Genomic DNA, 17,557 nt, shown 5'->3' on the forward strand with positions numbered 1-17,557 from the left:
CTGTTAGCAAGAGCCATGTGAGATGGAGAAGTCCCTGGCCATGGTTATTGCCCTGCCTCAGTAGCCCGCAAAGGTGCAGCCCAGAGCAGTCAGAGCACTGATCTGACCTGCTACACCTCTGCTCACTCCCTGCATTGCTCTGGACTTGCTTTTTGTTCGCTGTAAAGAGCAGCCTGCAGAGCCAGCCCGATCCTTCCAGGCCGTGCCCTCTCCCTGCCCCACACTTCCCTGGGATCGCGTTTTCCACGCTCCCCTAAGCAGCGCCGGCATGAGCTGTGTGCATTTCTAGCGGCTTCAGGTCAGCCTGAACCACCCTCAGTTTGTTTACGTCCCTTGTGAGAAAGGTCTGGTTGATGCACGTGTTAATCTTGAAAACAAACGCCTCCACGTTGCTTTTACTAAATATAGGACAAGTGTCTGCGGTGCACACTGCCTGCAAACAGACCACAGTGGGGTCACGCTCTTAAATATAACAGGAGTCTATCAGCCCCTGCTAGGAAAGGGACTTGAGTTTAATACGCTTTGCTTGCAGACTCAAAGTACAGTGAACATCGTAGTTTTAAAGTCTAATTCCCTTTCATTTCCAAATGCCTAAGCTTGGAAATGGGAAATGGGAGTCCACTGTGGCAAGTGTCTCAGCCCTGTGCTGTGTGGATTAGATCTTCCTCTTATCTCTCGTTAGCACAGATGCCACTTCACCCTCCTGTGGGATAACTGATACAGAAGATTGAGGAAGAAACTGTACCTTATGTTGAGTCACGTCTTGATCAATCCAGTGCTGTGGGAAGTGTCATTTCCCATGAACATGCAAGCATATATTCACTGGTGATGAAATCTTGTGAAGTCAGTCATTCGTTTCCCCTTAATCATGGCTTGAAGAAAGACTAATGTTTAGCGTAGACCCTGGTGACTTTGTACTTTGGAGCAGTTTTCATTTAAGCAAAATATTATAAGCACCCCAAAAAGAAGACAGAGTTGGATTTTTTTTCCTTCTGGTTGTTTTGGTTCAAAATAAAAAGAAAAATGCATCTGGGGCTTGTATAATGAGTAATGTATAACCTTGTATAGCGATTGAGAAAGTTCACGCCCCCCCAAACTGTGACGCAAACATTCCCTGTGTTACAAACCTTCACATTAACAGAAATCATTGGTGAGAGATGTTTTGCCCTCCCCTTGAGATTTTAGAAGGTCCTGCAGGACCAGAAACTGAAGACAGTGGATTGGAAATACCTCACTGTATCTCCCAAGCAACTGTGTCCTATCATCCCTTTCAGAAAAAACATCCTCTTCCATTTTAAAATTCACAATGTAATTTACCTCCCCCCCATTTCTTCTTCGAAAAACGGTTCCAGACCCTCACAACCTTTGTGGTTAGAAACCTTCTCATTTCTAGCCCAGGCTGTTTTCAGCTCCCTTCCTGCCGTACGAGACTACTGAACTGTCGTGGTATCCTCTGCCGACGAGACTGTCAGATATGAAAAGCGGGTGACGGGTGAGAGACCGGATAGCTGCTAGGAGGTGTTTGTGCAAGGGAGAGCCTACACCTCTCCCTGCTGACTTGCTCTGTGCATGAAGCTCGGCATAGCCAGGCCATGTGGTTTGATCCTTTCTGTCGAGGCAGCCCTGGATAACAGGTCCCTGGCAGTTTGGGCTGAGGGATTGCAATTGAAGAGGACACTTTCCCCTTTCTTTGCTTTCTCTGCCAGTGAAACCTGGGGTGGAGACTGGGGTCTGAAGCAACGTTGAGCAGCAACTGAACTGTGGTGGCCCCTTGGCCGTGGTATCAGCAGGGGCTGAGCACCCTTTGTGGTGGTGCTGCTTGGGAAGCAGGATTTGCTTTTAAGTTAGAGCAGGCTTTTGCAGAGAAAGTTGCTGGCCAGGCACAGAGATGCAGGGACTCTCAGGACAGCTTGCTACCATCTTCCTTCATCTTTCCATCTTCCCAGCTCCCTCTCTCCTCCTCCTTGGCTCTCAATGCCATCTCTTAATCCTCCTTTCTGTAGATGGTGCTGATTTTGAATTTAGAACCCTAACTTTAGATCCCTGACTTTTTCTCCCTTTGCTATCCCCAACTCACCTTCCTGGTTCACCCTCTTTTCCCCAGTTTGAGCAGGAAAAGACTGCAAGCACCAGGTCACCCCAACCCACTGAGAGGTGACACCATTGCCCTCCCCAGGCTCTCCTCTGGGCTGAGAGCTCCCAGCAGTGGATGCCCTGGTCTGATCCCTGATGTGTCAGAGTTAGGAGCCGTTTCCATAGTGGACAACTCTTTAATGACCTCATTGTGTGCTCATTAACTTGCTGCCTTTGGGCTCTAAATTAACCTCCACTGAGGTAAGCCGCATATCACTTATATCTATGGCTTCAGGCTCTCAGCAGATTCAAGCAGGCAGGAGGTCAGATTTGGATCACTTTTTTCATAGCTGGGAAAGTGGTTGCATCCCTACATAAGTTATGGGCATGAGAATTTGTGCATCAGTCAGTGACGGCCTAGCATTCAAGACAGGCCAGATCCAGCCTCGTGTTTGCTATTGCTGCAGACAACCCTCCGACTTCGAAGCAGCAGATCTGCGTGGCAGAGAAGGGGAGGGAGCTGCTGAGATGGCCGTCTTCAGCACCAAACACTCAAGGGAGTATTGCTGTGTGGAAGGAAAAAAAGAAAGTATCTAATAAAAAATGAAAAGGACTTATCACAGTTAGGTGAAGCATCTGAACAATTTGTCTGCTAATTACCGTGTGACTGAGCCTGGAAATGCAAACTCTGAGCCCCTTGGGGCTCAGTACAGAGCTGCTGGTGTTAGACCTGCCCCTGCTCTCCACCGAGCACAGCTGCCATCTCCCCGTCCTGGGGGGTAGCAGTGACGCTGGACCAGGTCCTGTTGCCCCCTGGTTCGTGATCCACCCGCGGGTGCAGCCAGCAGCATCTCCCAGATGTACATGGATCAAATTATTCCTAGTTGCTCCTGAAACTGTAACAAGCGGTTGTCTTTATTTATGGCCTTTTATTTGTTTAAAGGACAAGCCCGGACCTGCTGAACTTTAAATGCAGTTTTTGCTGAAAAAAATAAGAGGGAGGGGCAAATTTTTATTGAAGTCCCATATAACAGAATTTTTGTCTGTAATTTTTAATTTCATAGAAGTAAATCCTTTCTTTTGACTAAAACCCAGCCTATGAAGTGTCTGCAGTCTACTTAACATTTTGATAGCATTTGGGAATAAGTAAGTATAATTGTTCAGAAGGCGCCAAATCAAAGTGATCAGATTTCACTGCATTCACATGGAGTGAATGTAGACATGACAGTGGAAAAACAGCATCTGTGGTGCAAAAAAAATTAAAACACCTCCAAACTTTCAGCAGGTCATAAATTAGTGAGAACAGAGATAGAGATTTTTGCATCTTAATAACACAATTATTAACCTGTTCTGATTTTTTAAATAGCTTTTAAAGTTCTTCTTTCAAATGTGGCTGTGCGGCTGTGCAGGCCTTTGGGTGGCTGCAACGTGACGCAGTCTTTGCAGAGCACGGGGTAGGCATTTGGGCTACGAAGGGGAATTTTTGGCCTCCGGAGAGCGAGTCCCGCAGGGGCAGTGGGTGAGTTTGTGGCTTGACTTCTGCTGCTGCAGCGGATCCCGGGTTCAGCCTGCCTCGCCTTGCTTGCCCGTTAGCGTGTCAACGGCACGCGACACGATTAAACACGGCACGCGACAGCACATGGGCTGTGCCGGAGGCGCAGTAGCCCCCGCCAGCTGAGGCCTCCTCCCTCGGCCGGGAGCTGTGAACACCGTCGGGGCCGCGCAGGGCTGCAGCGGATGTGGCCGTCGACCAGCCCCGGAGCCCAGAGGGGGGGTGAGGGGCAGCAGCATCCCCAACACCTCTGTTTTTTTCTTGCTTCTTCTCCAGCCGCAGAAGACAGGGTTATGAGGACCACCTGGCAAGGGAAGGCCGGTCGCAGCCCGCTCCAGGCCCTGTACGAGAGCGACCAGGTGAGCGGATGGGGAGAGGGAGGTGGGGGAGTGGAAAGAGAGGGGGGATGGCAGGTTTCGAGCCCTTCTTCTGCCCCTTCCAGTGTGCAGGGCACACACCGCTTCAAACCAGCCACGAGGCCCGAACCTCTGGCTGTGTTCAAAAGGAAAAACCGCACCGCTCTGGGGAATAATTGTTGATAAAAACTGCTTATGGCCCTTGCTGATCCTTGGGCAAATGGTTTCCTTCCTGTAGCTGGGCAAACCCATCGAGATGTCGCCATCTGAGGATTTTGAAGCAAGTTCTGGGTTGTCCTAGCAAGGCAAGAGCATCGTTGCTGCACTTTCTCGGCTAGTAATTGATAGAGCCCTACGATGTTGGCAGCTATATGGATATATATGTGTGGCTGGTCTCAGCAACACAGGGATTATAGACCCGGGAGCTCCCAGTCCTCTCTGCCACCCCGGGCTGTGCCGGGTGCAGCTGCTCAAACAGGGGCAGGTGGGCACAGCCTGGGCATGGGGGGGTCCATCCCACCCAGGCCGCCTCGCGTGTCCTCCACCGGCTCAGGCACCCGCTGCGCGTAGGCAACAGCCCCAGGCGCGCGAGCAGTCACCCGTGGCGGGCAGCCGAGCTGGCACCGCCGTGACCCGCGGGGAGACGGGGTCGAGGAAGGCGTCGAGGAAGGCGTCCCGTTCGCAGCTGTCTGCAAGTTGGGGTTTTTGCGGTCGAAGCCCAGCAGAAGGTGTGTTTGTGTTTTCGACTGCATTTCCCCCTTCCCAGGGGAGGATTTTTTTTTTTTTTTCTTTTCCCCTTTGCAGCCAGACTTGTGTGTGCAGAGGGATCCTCGCCCACAGCTTCCTCTCACATAGCTCCGTGGGAAACCAGACCTTCAACCGGTGTCGCGGGCCGGGCCGCGGCGACTTCCCCCGCGTCCAGGCGCTGCGGCCCCGGCAGCATTGGGCGAAGCGGGCCGGTGCAGCCTTCCCCAGCCGCGCGTTTCCAGCCCCGCGGCCGCCCGGCGAGACGGCCCACGCGGCTGCCAGCGAGCGGCCGGGCCTGGGCACACGCCTCTCCCCGGGTTCCTGTCTGCGCGGCCGGCGTCGCAGACGGGCGGCGGAGGGGAGGGATGAGCGGCGCGGCCCTGGTTTCCTGGCTGCCGGCGGAGGGAGGGCCGGGACGCGGGAAGGTTTCCGCGAGGCTGGCGCGGCTCCGGCAGCCGGCGCAGCAGCCCCGGGCTCTCGTTTCCGTCCCGCCGCTCCCCCTGCTCCCAGGCGAGGCTCCGGACCGCATCTGGCAGGGATGGAGGCAGACCCCAAGCCTTAGCTAACGCCCTAAGCCGAGGGGGCCTAGAGATGTGCAGAAACCCCGGAGAAGTCCGTGGGATAGCATCGCTAGGGTCATCCTCAGTTAACCCAAAAGTCATCCTGCAAAAAGGAAATTAACTCCTCCTCACTGCCCCCTTCCCTCACATTATTCTTTATCATTGCGAATTAATGCAGACAACAGCACAGGAAAGCCGGGCAGCAGCCCCACTGCAGCCAGAGCGGGAGCCGCTTTTCATCCGCGATGCTTTGTGCTGCTGTCTAGGGTGGTGCATTTGTGTGCATAGGCAGACAAATTTCATCTGCTCTGGGAAAAATGGCAAATGTGGACTTCCTTGGCCATAGTGCCTGCAAACCCTAATGCTGCTGGAATGTCACCGTGTTATTTCCTTTAAAGTGATACTTAATTTCTCTGGCTTTTAAAGGGAAGGAAATGAAGGGAGCAATTTTGCTCTGAAATAACTGCAAGACACACACTTAATCCAGTGGGCAGCTGTTGAAAAGTAGTCACATTTATTTGTTGCCATGCCTGCAGACAGTGTCTGTCTGTCTCTATAGCCCCATAGCTTTGAGTTATGCAAGTGCAGGGAAAAAACACCTGAAAAAAATTACATCATTAAAACAGCTTTTTTTTAAAAAAAAAAGCACTTGCAAAAAAAGTTTCTAATTTAAAAATGTGGAGGGTTGCTTCCAAACAAAACCCAGAAAGAGAAATTTGTACCCCAAGCTTTGGCCCACTGACAAGGTGGCATTCCATGAAAATGCCCCTGCAACTGCAGTCTATTACATCCCTGGATACTGTGGTCCTCATTTCCAAGTAGCCAAGATTGTCAGAATCATCCCCTGGTGTTAAAGTCAGCTGATCTGCATTTGCTCCAGCTGAACATTTTCCCTTATCATTTCCCTCTTGGAAGAGGCAAGGAGGTGCTGTGGAGATGGCATGCTTTCTCCTGGTCCTCTTGCCGGTTACTGTCCATGCAGGTTCCTGGAGAAAGTGGTCATCACGGTAGCCTGGGCAAGGTTATTTCCATTGTGGAAATGAGATGCAGAAGGGTCTGAGGTGACTAATCCTTTCCAGTAAGAGCTTTCATCACAGACATTAGTGCCGCAAGATCAGCAAAGGGGCTGCTCCATCCATGGGAGGGGAAGTTGAGCTCAGTATCCAAACTCTTGGCACCTGTTTTACGAAGCCCCATCTCTGCAGCGCTGCCTCTCCTGGACTCTGATGGCTCTCAGTAAACCTCCCAGGCACCCAGGGAGAGGTGAGGGTGCAGCTGAAGAGTGTCCTTTTGCATGTCATAAGTGACTGACAGCTGTCAGCAGCCATGATGAAGGGACCCATGTGTCTGGCTGCACCTCGTCTCTCTCTGAGCTGAAGGGATTGAGTAAAAAAGGAGGCATCAGCTGCAGCGGAGGTAGTGACTGCAGTGTCTGGGCACCCATCAGATGGGTGGTTTGCTGTGTTCTCCCCGCTTAGCTCTGCCCTTGCATCTCCTTGCCCTTTGTCTGGTGGCTGCTTACTCTCCTTCCAGCCAGCTGTGCTTCTCACCCTCTGCACCGGATGCCGTCCCAGGCCAAGGTCTCACCAGCTCCTGTCCTGGCCTGCAAACATCTGTCCCTAAACAGCACAGGAGAGGTTCACAAAGGCAGGGCTCAGAGAGGCTTGGCGAGGGATGCTCTTTGTGGATGAGAAATTTGGGCTTGTGGTGGTGGAGCTGAAAATGAGGGAAAACAGTTCAAAGTGTGGCAGGGTAGGTCTGGTGCCACCCGCACAGTCTGCTGCTGAAGTTCGCAGGCACCGAGGGGGCCAGATGGGCAATGAGGGAATCGTAGGCGGCAGAAATAGGCTGGCCAGAGGCAATTTCCGTGGAGCAATGTGACGCTGGGGAGCATCTGCAGGAGCATGTCCCAAAATGGAAACCGCCTTCGGCTTGCAACATGGGGCCATTGCTTTCGCTAAAGCAACAGCCCCACAGCGTCACTTCTCCTGGGTTAGGAAACAGGTGGTGAGGCCGTTAGCTGTGGTTGTGGCCTTGGGGTTGTTAGCACTGGGGCAAGGCTTGGAGGTTCCCAGCAACGGCCTCGGGGACTGAGCTTGAAACATCTCCCAGCGTTAGTGAGCAAAACTCCTGAGTGAGTGGGCAGGAGGAGGAAGGCATCTTCCCCTTTTGAGTTCCTTTCTCAGATGTGTTAATGGTATTTTGCAGTTTCTGATGCATTCCTGACGGGAAAACTCTCTTCCCCAAATTGAGGTGTGTGGGGGGGTCAGCCGGGGAAGGGTTTAGGGGGAATCTGAGTTCCTAGGAAGCTGATCCAGCAGCTGCTGGGCCTTGATGCAAGGATCAACAAGGGGAAGAGGAGGAAAAGAACTAAAAAAACCCTCTCTCTCACACACGCCCTTCTGTACACCCCACTGAACTGTACCATCTGCACCCTCTGTCCTGGCTTGGAAAAATTTGGCCCCCACCTTACACCAAATGTGGAGCCTTCAGCATCTGAATCTGGTGCCATCACATCTAATCCCTTCAGCATCATAGCGGTCCTGGAGCAGATGAGGCTGGGAAGGAGCACACGGCTCTGGCACCACCCGTGCAGAGAAGACAACAGGAGGGAGCTTGTGGGCTGCAGCTGGAGCCCTTTGCCTCCATCCTGCTGTTGTAGCAGAGACTGGGAGATTGCAAACAGCCTGTGACATCGGACCGGCCTGTGTAGAAAGGCAAATCCCTCAGAAAAAGGGGTTTGGATGCTTTGGGGTATCTGCTCTCCTCAACGAGCTGACAACATGACAGGAGGAGCAGGAGGGAGGATGGGAGCGTGGCTAAGGTGGACTGGGGCTGCCCACACTGTCCAGCCCTGCAGTGAGGCTGCTGGTGCGAGTCGCGAGGGGCTGCGGGGTGAGCCGGTGGGTGTAACAGCTTTGGCAGGCAGCTTCCAACACAGCCTGCTCTGTGACATTGGGTGTGGTAGCTCCCCGCACCCCACATTTACTGCCGAGATGCTGACATAGCCAGAGGCTGTAGGGTCCCTCGGGTAGAGCCAATGCCACCGTCTCCCACTGCACCTCACACTTCTCCTTTATCCTGTGCCCCTGGCTGTAACCCAGCCCTCAGCTCCAGCTCCCCAGGATTAGACTTTCTGCATTAAAGGCTGCTTCTCTCCACCTATCTCTCTTCACCTTTTCTTGGCAATGCCCCACACCATGTGGAGGCATACGTGCCCACACTCGTGTGCCCCGTTTCTGCTTTTGCTGCCTACGGCTTTCGTGTTTGCACCAAGCCTGGCGGCATACATCTCCGTGCAAGGCTGTACTAATGCCTCCCTGCAGCACGCACGGCCCACCCAGGAGGTGCATGGGGCCACGTGCCAGCAAGCAGGGCATGTTGGTCTCCCCTGTGGGGCAATGGGGCCATGCATGCCCTTTTTCCCCTGCAGAAGAGAAGTCAGCAGCTTGCCAACCTTCAGCCTGGACTGGTGTAACTACAGGAGAGAGCTCTAACTCAATGCATGTGTGTGAAGTGGAGCTGTAGCAAATATTTGGTTAGTAGGCCTCTCTGCTCCACCTGTTCTTCACTCGTGCCACCTTTGACTTTGTCTCCTTATTCTGATCCTTATGACGTTTTGTTGTCTCTTTTGCCCCCAGCAGATCCAAGTATTAACTACACCAAAACCAGCTGAAATCAAAGTTAATGCTGTCCCCAAAATCCCATGCGGGTGAATGCCTCAACCCAGGGAAGGGAAGGTCATGGGGACTGTTTGTGGGCCAGGTGTTGTGTGTAGGCCACAGTCAGCTTGGACAAACCAGTGACCATCTCTTTTGTGTCCCCAGTTTGAGCAGTCATCGCTGCAGGCGGTTCACCAGCAGAGACGGGAGCTGTTGAGCAACGTCTGCAACCGTTACACCCGCAAACGGCGTCTCCTGAGGCCGGATGACTTGCGGCACTTGGTGGTGGATGATATGCATGGGCTGCTCTACTGCTATGTGCCCAAAGTGGCCTGCACTAACTGGAAGCGGGTCATGATGGTCCTGACAGGGCAAGGCAAATACCGGGACCCTCTGGAAATCCCTGCCAATGAGGCCCATGTCTCATCCAACCTGCGCACCCTCTCCGAGTACAGCATCCCTGAGATCAACCACCGCCTGCGCAGCTACCTCAAGTTCATCTTCGTGCGGGAGCCCTTTGAGCGCCTGGTCTCAGCGTACCGCAACAAGTTCACCCGCAGCTACAACACAGCCTTCCACAAGCGCTACGGGACCAAAATCATCCGACGGCACCGGCAGGAGCCCAGCGACAAGGCTTTGGAGCGCGGGGACGACGTGCGCTTTGAGGAGTTCGTCTACTACCTGCTGGATCCGCGGACGCAGCGGGAGGAGCCCTTCAATGAGCACTGGGAGCGGGTGCACTCACTGTGCCACCCCTGCATTGTCCACTATGATGTGGTGGGCAAGTATGAGACCTTGGTGGAAGATGCCAACTACATCCTCCAGCTGGTCGGGGCCGACACTACTGTCAAGTTCCCGTCCTCATCCAAGACCACCAGGACCACGGATGACATGACAGCCCAGTTCTTCCAGGACATTAGCCCCTTCTACCAAAGGAGACTCTTTAATTTATACAAAATGGACTACTTGCTCTTCAATTACTCCATCCCCTCTTACCTCCGCATCCGATGAGAGTGGGCCTAGGGGAGTGGTGATGGAGAGCTGGATAACTCATCTTATCACAACTCCTCTCCTCCCAGCCCATACTCATCTCTCAGTTCATCCCTGCTGCCTCCCCCGGGCCCTCTCCATTACTGCTCCACATCCAGCTGCCTCGTTCAGACCCAGTCTGCAGGGAGGACACCTCATGAAACACTGGGGCTGGAGCTTTTCCTTCCCTTTTCCTCCCCCACTTTGACATCTACAGTAGATGTTCATGGGGACAGGACGCTGCTGGGTTTGAGGGCTTGACTTGTCTGGTGACTTTCTCTCAATGAAGAGACTCGTCTGCAGATCCAAGTCTTGGGAAGGCTCCTTCTTTGGGCAGGATCCCTTTGGGTCTTTCTCCTCGTTACTGGGCTGTTTGGGGGACAGACATGGAGTCTCGGGGCGGGGGGGGGGGGAGCAGAGTGGAGCATGTTGGAGACTTGCATAGAACCCTAAATAAAGCAATAATTTAATGTAAGTTTTTTCATTTGCTTGAAATTACTCCCATTTTTTTTTTTTTCTTCCCCTCCTTCCTCCTCCAGCTTCTCGCTCCTTCTCCTGTCACCTGGGGAAGGAGGCTGCAAGCCAGCAAGGTGTTACTGTGCCGGAGCATTTTCTCTCTGACAAAGCCTGTAAGGGTTTTCTGTTCCTCTCGTTCCACATGCTCTCAGCTGGGACATGAAATACTCCGTGTAAGGAGAGCGGGGCAGATTCGCAGCTGTTACAGGCTGACAGAGACACAATGATTTCTGCTGAACTACAGCGGCAGAGCAGTCGGTGCATGCTCATGCACATGAATGCATGTGTGCACACGTGTCTCCAGGTTTCTAGTTAAATCCAGTGCATCTGGGCCCTGCACCTCCTTTTTTGCAAGAGCAGGCATTAACCGTTCTGCAGAGCCGTGCGTACAGCTGGGGCACAGCTGTCTGTTCAGATGCAATCACGGCCCCGTGGCGGCCTGGCCACGGCCCCGCTGTGGGCCAGTGGGCAGCACTGGCTCCTCTGCACCCCCTTGCGCGGCTGCTTCTGCGAGCGCAGCCCGTGAATCCCCCCGACGGGTGCCTGCACTTCACCGGTGGGTGGGGAAAGAGACCCAAAACTCTTCCTGGAGCACTGTTCAGTGGCAGGTTTTGCTTGTAAAGTGCTTTGGGGTGCACTGTGCTAGGACATGGGAGATCGCCATAGCGAGGGACCGGTGATGCTGGGCTGGGAAGGCAAGAAAAAGCCGGTGCCTATGTGGGGGGGGTCTGTGTCTGCGGAGAGAGAACTGCAGAAAATAATGGGGACAGAGACACCTAGAGGAAAATTGCCATTTGGCTGGCCGGCCTCGGACAAACCGTTCTTTGAAGAACAAATAGGGGGAAAAAAGCACACACAAAAAGAAAATGACAAACGCAGTCCGAGGATTTTTAATTCAAACCAGTCCAAAGAGCTGAATTTCTTTAAAACCGTATTTAAGTCTTTCCTCTTTTCTGTTCGGCTTTGGCTCAGTGGCTGCCTTTGTAGCTAAAAATGCTGGTAATAGCATTTGCTATACAGCGTGTCTGCTGGCTCTGCTGTGAACACTTGACTTAGTGCAATACAATGTGAGGTTTTTATAAAACCCTGCTGTACGCAGACTGTTTTTAAAAATAACATTTTCATCTAATGGCTTTTGGCTGTTGTATTTTAACCTTCTCTGCGTCTTCCCTCTCTGCCACTGATCTGCTCCTACAGGCTGAAATTCCCTCCTTGGTTACGCTGAGTGGAGTATAGTGTTTGGGAACGGGCTTAGAAGAGCACTGGAAAAAAAAGTAAATAAAACTGATGGCGATCCTGGCAGTCTGACTGATTCTCCCAATCTGGATTGGAGATCTCTCTGAAACAGCCTTTCTCATGCTATCTTAGTGTCCCCGTCTGGCTGAAACGCAGAGTAAAGAAACAGATTATATGATGCAACAAATTTCATCTGCAGTGTTCAGGCTTGGCGTGGATTTGTCCTGTTTTCTCAGGAGTCTCACGTTCCCTGGTTGACACTGCTTGTGCTTGGGAAAAAAAACCCACTGTTCAAGTCTCCACAAGCTCGTTTCATAGCTTTTGGTCATGGATCGTAATTTGGGGCCAGATTCAGAGTCACAAAGGGATGGATTTTTTCTCCCCCACCGCCTCCCCCTGAACACTCCCCACCGCAGGTATCTCTACAGGCTGATGGCAAACGAGTGACAAGGACAGCGGGAGGCCCATCACCAGGTACACAGGCTGTAAGGGAGCTCTGAGAGGCTGCAGCATGTGCATTGGGTGGGAGAGGGCTGCTGCTTTGTTTCCAGACGGAGAACCTATTGATGAAAGCTTTTGGATGAGGTTTTTTTTTATTTTTTACTTTTTGGTGAGGTTGGGTGTGTGGTCAGGGCTTTCCCAGCTAGTGCCAGTGGCTGTGCCCCTGAGCCATGAGCAGGATCGGTGGGCCCGTTGCACAGACCGTCTCCCCACTGTGCTGTCTGTAGGTGTTCAGGACCCCCTTGGGGCAGCTTTGGTGTGGAAGCAAGGGCATGGCACAATGTGGACTTTTAGCCAGCTGTTTTCTAGCCCTCCCCTTGATGGTGGTGATTTGGAAACTGCCCCAGTTTTGACAGCTGTTTGATCTCCAGCCATGCCCCTCGGTATCCCCATCAGCAAGTCAGCCCTGACCTGGTTCCCCAAACAGTGATGACCACGTGAACCTTGTGCAAACTTGGCCCTCCAGCCTCAGCCATGGTCAGCGAAAGGCAATAGCCTGCGGAGCGCTAGTCTGACATGCACCGTGTTCTGGGTAATGCAGCCCCTTGGAAATATCCACCTTGGGGCTTTTTCTAAAAGGAACTGGTCACAATCTGTTCTATTTAGGTCATATCCTTGGCCTTCCCCCTGCCTAAATAATACTCTCCAAAGCAAAAAACCTGCCTACGCAAAGAGAAAATGGCCACTTTACATTTCTGAAGCAACTGTCTTCGGCCAGGACACAGCTTTCCATGCTTGGAAATGCTTTGCCCGTGCCAAACCCAAAGCAGCGAATGCCTGTGCTCAGTCTGGGAGGCTGCGGAGAGGCTCAGTGCCTCCTCCTGCTGCCCCAGCCCTTCCTGGAGGCACTGCCCGGCCTGGCTGGCTCCCAGGCAGGCACAGAAAAAACAGTGGACTAGACCAAAATGGAGTTAGGAGGACACCGTGTGACTAGTTATCACAACTACAAGCACTTTAATCTCCTGTAAGATTTTGGGTTCTGGGATCCATGTCTTCAAGTAGCTCCTAGCTGATTTTCACCTGTTTCACTGCATCCCTTTTCCCTGTCAGAGGAAAAGATATCTAGGTAAAGCTAGGCCAGCTTTAAATGTACTAGGATTCTTTTCTTTTCTTTTTTTTTTTTTTTTGGCCTCTACTTGCAACTGGGAGTGTGGTGGCTCCTGAGGCACAAGGTGCTGGGCCACCTCCACGGAGGACAGGACGCAGCCTGCAGCACACAGGAAGCGAGAAGGACGTCCTGTAGCAAAGCCCTGGGTGCCAGCGGGTGCCAAAGCAGCTGGGGGAGAGCCCTGGGGTCTCTCTGCTGCTTTGCTGGGTGCCTGCACCCTGCCAGGAGGAGAAAAGCACCAAAATGAATGTGGCTGCAATCAGCCACCTACCCCCTAATTAAGCAGCTCATCTCCAGGAGGGGCAAGCCCTGTCCTTGGAGGATGGGGTGAGGCTCAGAGCCGTGCCAGCCCTTTTTTGTAGTGGCTCGATGCCTCAGCAGCACTTGAGCAGTGCTTTTCTCTGCCATGGAGAACCGGGGTGCCCAGCTGAGAGAAAGCACAGCAAGTACTGGTGAAGCAAGGGGAGCCTAAAGGCAAACAGGAAAATCCACATCAGATACAATAATTGCACACAGCTCAGCCTGAGGCAAGGATTAAGTTTGCAAACACTGTTTAAGCTCTTCCTTCCTCACCCACCCCCATCAGGTGTTTATTAAAATAATAATAATAATATGGTTCTTCTCTTGTTAGATAGCACTCACACTTCTGAGCCGCAGCAGGCATCTGCCACGCAGCTGAGATGGGGCTGGGGGCAAGCGCCCAGCCCAGCACTGGCGGCCGGCTGGGGCAGGCTTGCCACAGTGACAATCACAGCAGCGACGTCCCCCAGGCTCCTCGGGGGCTGCTGGTACCCAGGGGTCCCTCTAAGGCCCTTGGAAAACCACCCTGAGCAAGCCGGATCGCTCCCGGGGTTTGACAGCATTCGTCTGGCATGTGGCTTGGGAGCTGTCAGGGACCTCTCACCAGGAATGCGAAAACAGGAACAGAGTCACTTTTGTGTGTGTGTGTGTGCACACAAAATGTATAAAATGTTTATAATGTATAACAGAATTATTGCAAATAACTGTAATATTTATATGTGCCTAGATGATAATAAATGCATTATCTGTATAATATATATGAATAAATAGCACATATGATTATACTATACTGTATAGTAGAATACAATTGCAATACTTATGGTCACTCAGTTTACGTGTGTCTATATATGCAGGTGTATGTATGCATGTACAACACAATACCTGCATAAACACACGCACAAAACTATAAAAGAGGAATTACCTTCACTACCCGTAACGTTGAGCTTTGCCACAATCAAACCTGGCTTAGCAGCTAACGGCAAGCTGACCCCTTCCTCCGAGCCCTGCAAACAGCGCTGTTTGTTCTCTCTGGCAGAACAAAAAGGGCATTTTGCTGGTGCTGCGAGTATTTCATGCTACGTAACCACCGGCCTTATCCCTTGTGGCCCATTTAAAGTCGCCCAGTTTCTTCTTCCAGTGAAACAAAACTGAGCTTCAGCGATAGGGAGGTTTCCTTGCAGAGCGTGCTGTGCACCGCAGATTGGGTTGTTTACCAGCTGGAGGATTAAATAGACTTCCAGTGGAGGGGAAAAAATATGTAAGTGGTTTCAAGTATGTCTTGGAAGCGGTGTCTCGCTTGAAGGAGGCTTTTCAGACTTGCTTGTGTTTGCTGGCTGGCACTTCACCTGCCCCTGGTGAGGCTGCTGCATCGCTAACAAAGTAGTGTTTCTGGAAAAATACAGTTTTAGGCTTGAGGCAGTGAGCACAGGCTCTGTGTGTGTGCATGCGTGCGTATCCTTCTTGGACCACCCCTGAAAATGAATGCCTGTCCCCATCTCCTTTGCCTCTGTAGGGCACCTTGCAGCAAAGGGAGAACGAAGAGCAGCATTTTAGCTCAAGGAGAAATCACAGGAGTCAATTTTTTTTTGTAGCTTACTTTCCTCTTCCACTTTGTCCCAAAAGCAACGAGGCTAAAAATAAAAATAAAAACAAAAAACCTCAAACTCCAACATCCTTCCTCCCCACCACCCCCATCCCAAAACACAGAAATGAACCTGAGATTTAGGTTACTGGGGGGCAACTAGCAGCTGCTCTCAGGAGTCAGTCTGAACCACTCTGCTGATACAGCAGCTGGGCCTGAGGTTCATCAACAGGCCTTCGTGTGAAAGGAAACCCCTCCCTTTAACATCTTTTTTTACTGCTTCCCGATGTTGTGGCCTGGATCAGCTGCTGATGGCTGCACACCAGCTTGGAGGATCCTGCCCAGGGTACTACTTTTTCTTTTGCTTATCTCTAAATTGGTGCTTTACCCAAAAGCAGCCCAGTTTTGTTCTACTGCTGGCAATTCACATTTGCCTTTTCCCTCCAGTAGAGATTAAAATAAGGTAAGATTTAGACTGGGATCTCATAGCGTTTGATAGATTACTCATTCAAGGGCAAGTGCTGAGCCCAACCTGAGCTGATCAGGATGGAAGATCAGGAGGACGGAGCTCTCCTCTTCCACCTTCTCCTTTTAAAGCAGGCTGCTTGTTGGGGAGCCTTGAAGAACAAATAAAACAAAAACCATGTGGGAAAGATCCTGCATCTTTTTCTGCTTTCACAGAACAAGCAAAAAAAGTTACTGTCAGCTCAGCTGGTGGTGATGGTGATGGTAGTGACTGCATGGTGTTATCGGAGAACCAGGTAAGCTTATGAGGAATGGCATTTTTGTTCCCCTTTCCCACCTCTTTGGCTGTCTCCCCCAGGCAGGCAATAACAACTGGGAGCAGCAGCAAGAAGGGGCTGGGCTCTGTGCGTGGTGCTGCCAAGGCCCCCAGTGCCAGCAAGGAGCAAACAGTGCTGTCCACACATCCTTCCCTGCTCCCCACAAAGGCCAGGGGTGGTTCTCTCAGAGGACCGCGTTCAGAGTTGTAGGAACCCTGATCAAAGACTTGCTCCTCAATGGCTACATATAACCTTTGTTGGCAAAGGCCCTTTCTCACATGCACAGGGAAAGTGAGAAGGAAGGAAAAAGAATAAACAGGTTAAACGGCCAAAGAGCTAGCCTTTCGCTGCCCTTAAAAAAAAAGGCAAAAAAAAATCCCCTTTTATTGAAACCATTTCCTCTGGTTATATCATTTCTCTGGAGGCTGCAAGCAATTTTCAGTCTCAAGTGCGTTGCATCTGCTAAGCGCAGAGTAACGAGGCTGATGCCCGGCTTCCCCCCGAGCAGTATGCTGCAGAACAGCATGGCCCGCAGTGCCACTTTTAATCGGGACACATCGGCTTGGGCCACAGTAACATGGTGGGCAGCCCTAACGCCTCCTGCGAGCAGGGAACGCCCAGCATGGGCAAGGTGCAGCGCTGCTCAGGTTGGCCTGGCCAGGTCCTGTAAGTAGGACACAGCTGGTGCCCATTACGTGTTCCAGTCCGTGACCCTCATCAAGGGTTAGAGCTAGAACTAGAACTGGAGCTCTGCCCAGAGATCCCCCCCGGTGAAGAGACATGCCAGTGCCAGGGGTTTGTCGCAATCCTGTGGCGGAGCAGCAGCCCTTTGCTGGGCCCCAGGAATTGATGCTGGAGGAGAGCGATTGGGTTCCCTTGAGTCAGCACCATCCACAAGCTCCATTCTGTGACTTTTTGGGGACTGGAAGGAGCAGGAGCAAAGATGGGCTATTAAAACAGGGAGTGCCACATGCCTGGGAGCCTGCAGAGGACTCCCTGTCTTCAGCAGCTTGGCCCTGGCCATATCCTAGAACCAGGCTCATCTGATTCAAGGCACCACCATGCCAAAAGTAAAAGCACCAATGCCAGGAGAGGACCACTTAAAGGCAATGGGGACATGGAGCAAGGTGGGCAGGAGAAAAGCTGGTGTTGGGGCAGGAACAGTTATTGGCCAGAACTGCTCAAGTAGGTGTTAAATCTGAGCTAATAAAAGATTTACAAAACAAAAGGCTAAGCTCAAGTTATTAAAACATATACATGTACCTTCTAATGCATCCCCCCCGCCCCAATCTGCGATTGGCAACTAGACTCTTGCTTTGCTTTTAGTGCAGGCCCCCTCAGCCTCTGCTGCTGCAAATCTCTTGCATGGGTGCTTGTGGCCGACAGCAGCACAGCGGAGCAGGGCTGAGAGCACACCGGCTGCAGCACAAGATAAAGCGGTGAGGCCCACGGCTGGAGGACAGTGTGCCCCAAATACTGAAAGCTCCCACCCACACAGCTGGCGCGCACACAGCCCCCAGCTCAGTGGGCATGGGGCTTTTTATCCTTTGTAA

At 52.1% G+C, this 17,557-nt stretch overlaps 1 protein-coding gene across 5 annotated transcripts in view; it reads left to right on the forward strand.

The window, feature by feature from the left end:
- The window catches only part of CHST13 (carbohydrate sulfotransferase 13), a 49,063-nt gene extending 38,609 nt beyond the window's left edge, over positions 1–10,454 (forward strand). For all 5 annotated transcript variants that reach the window (XM_064518987.1, XM_064518988.1, XM_026093148.2 and 2 more), the window contains 2 exons: positions 3,902–3,984; positions 9,116–10,454. In XM_064518987.1, coding sequence (XP_064375057.1) covers positions 3,919–3,984; positions 9,116–9,961 — 912 coding nt within the window. In that variant the 5' untranslated portion in view covers positions 3,902–3,918 and the 3' untranslated portion in view covers positions 9,962–10,454. The remainder of the gene's footprint in view (positions 1–3,901; positions 3,985–9,115) is intronic.
- Positions 10,455–17,557: the final 7,103 nt, after the last annotated feature.

The sequence above is a fragment of the Dromaius novaehollandiae genome, chromosome 12 (assembly GCF_036370855.1).
Source record: "Dromaius novaehollandiae isolate bDroNov1 chromosome 12, bDroNov1.hap1, whole genome shotgun sequence".
Lineage (NCBI taxonomy): Eukaryota > Metazoa > Chordata > Aves > Casuariiformes > Dromaiidae > Dromaius > Dromaius novaehollandiae.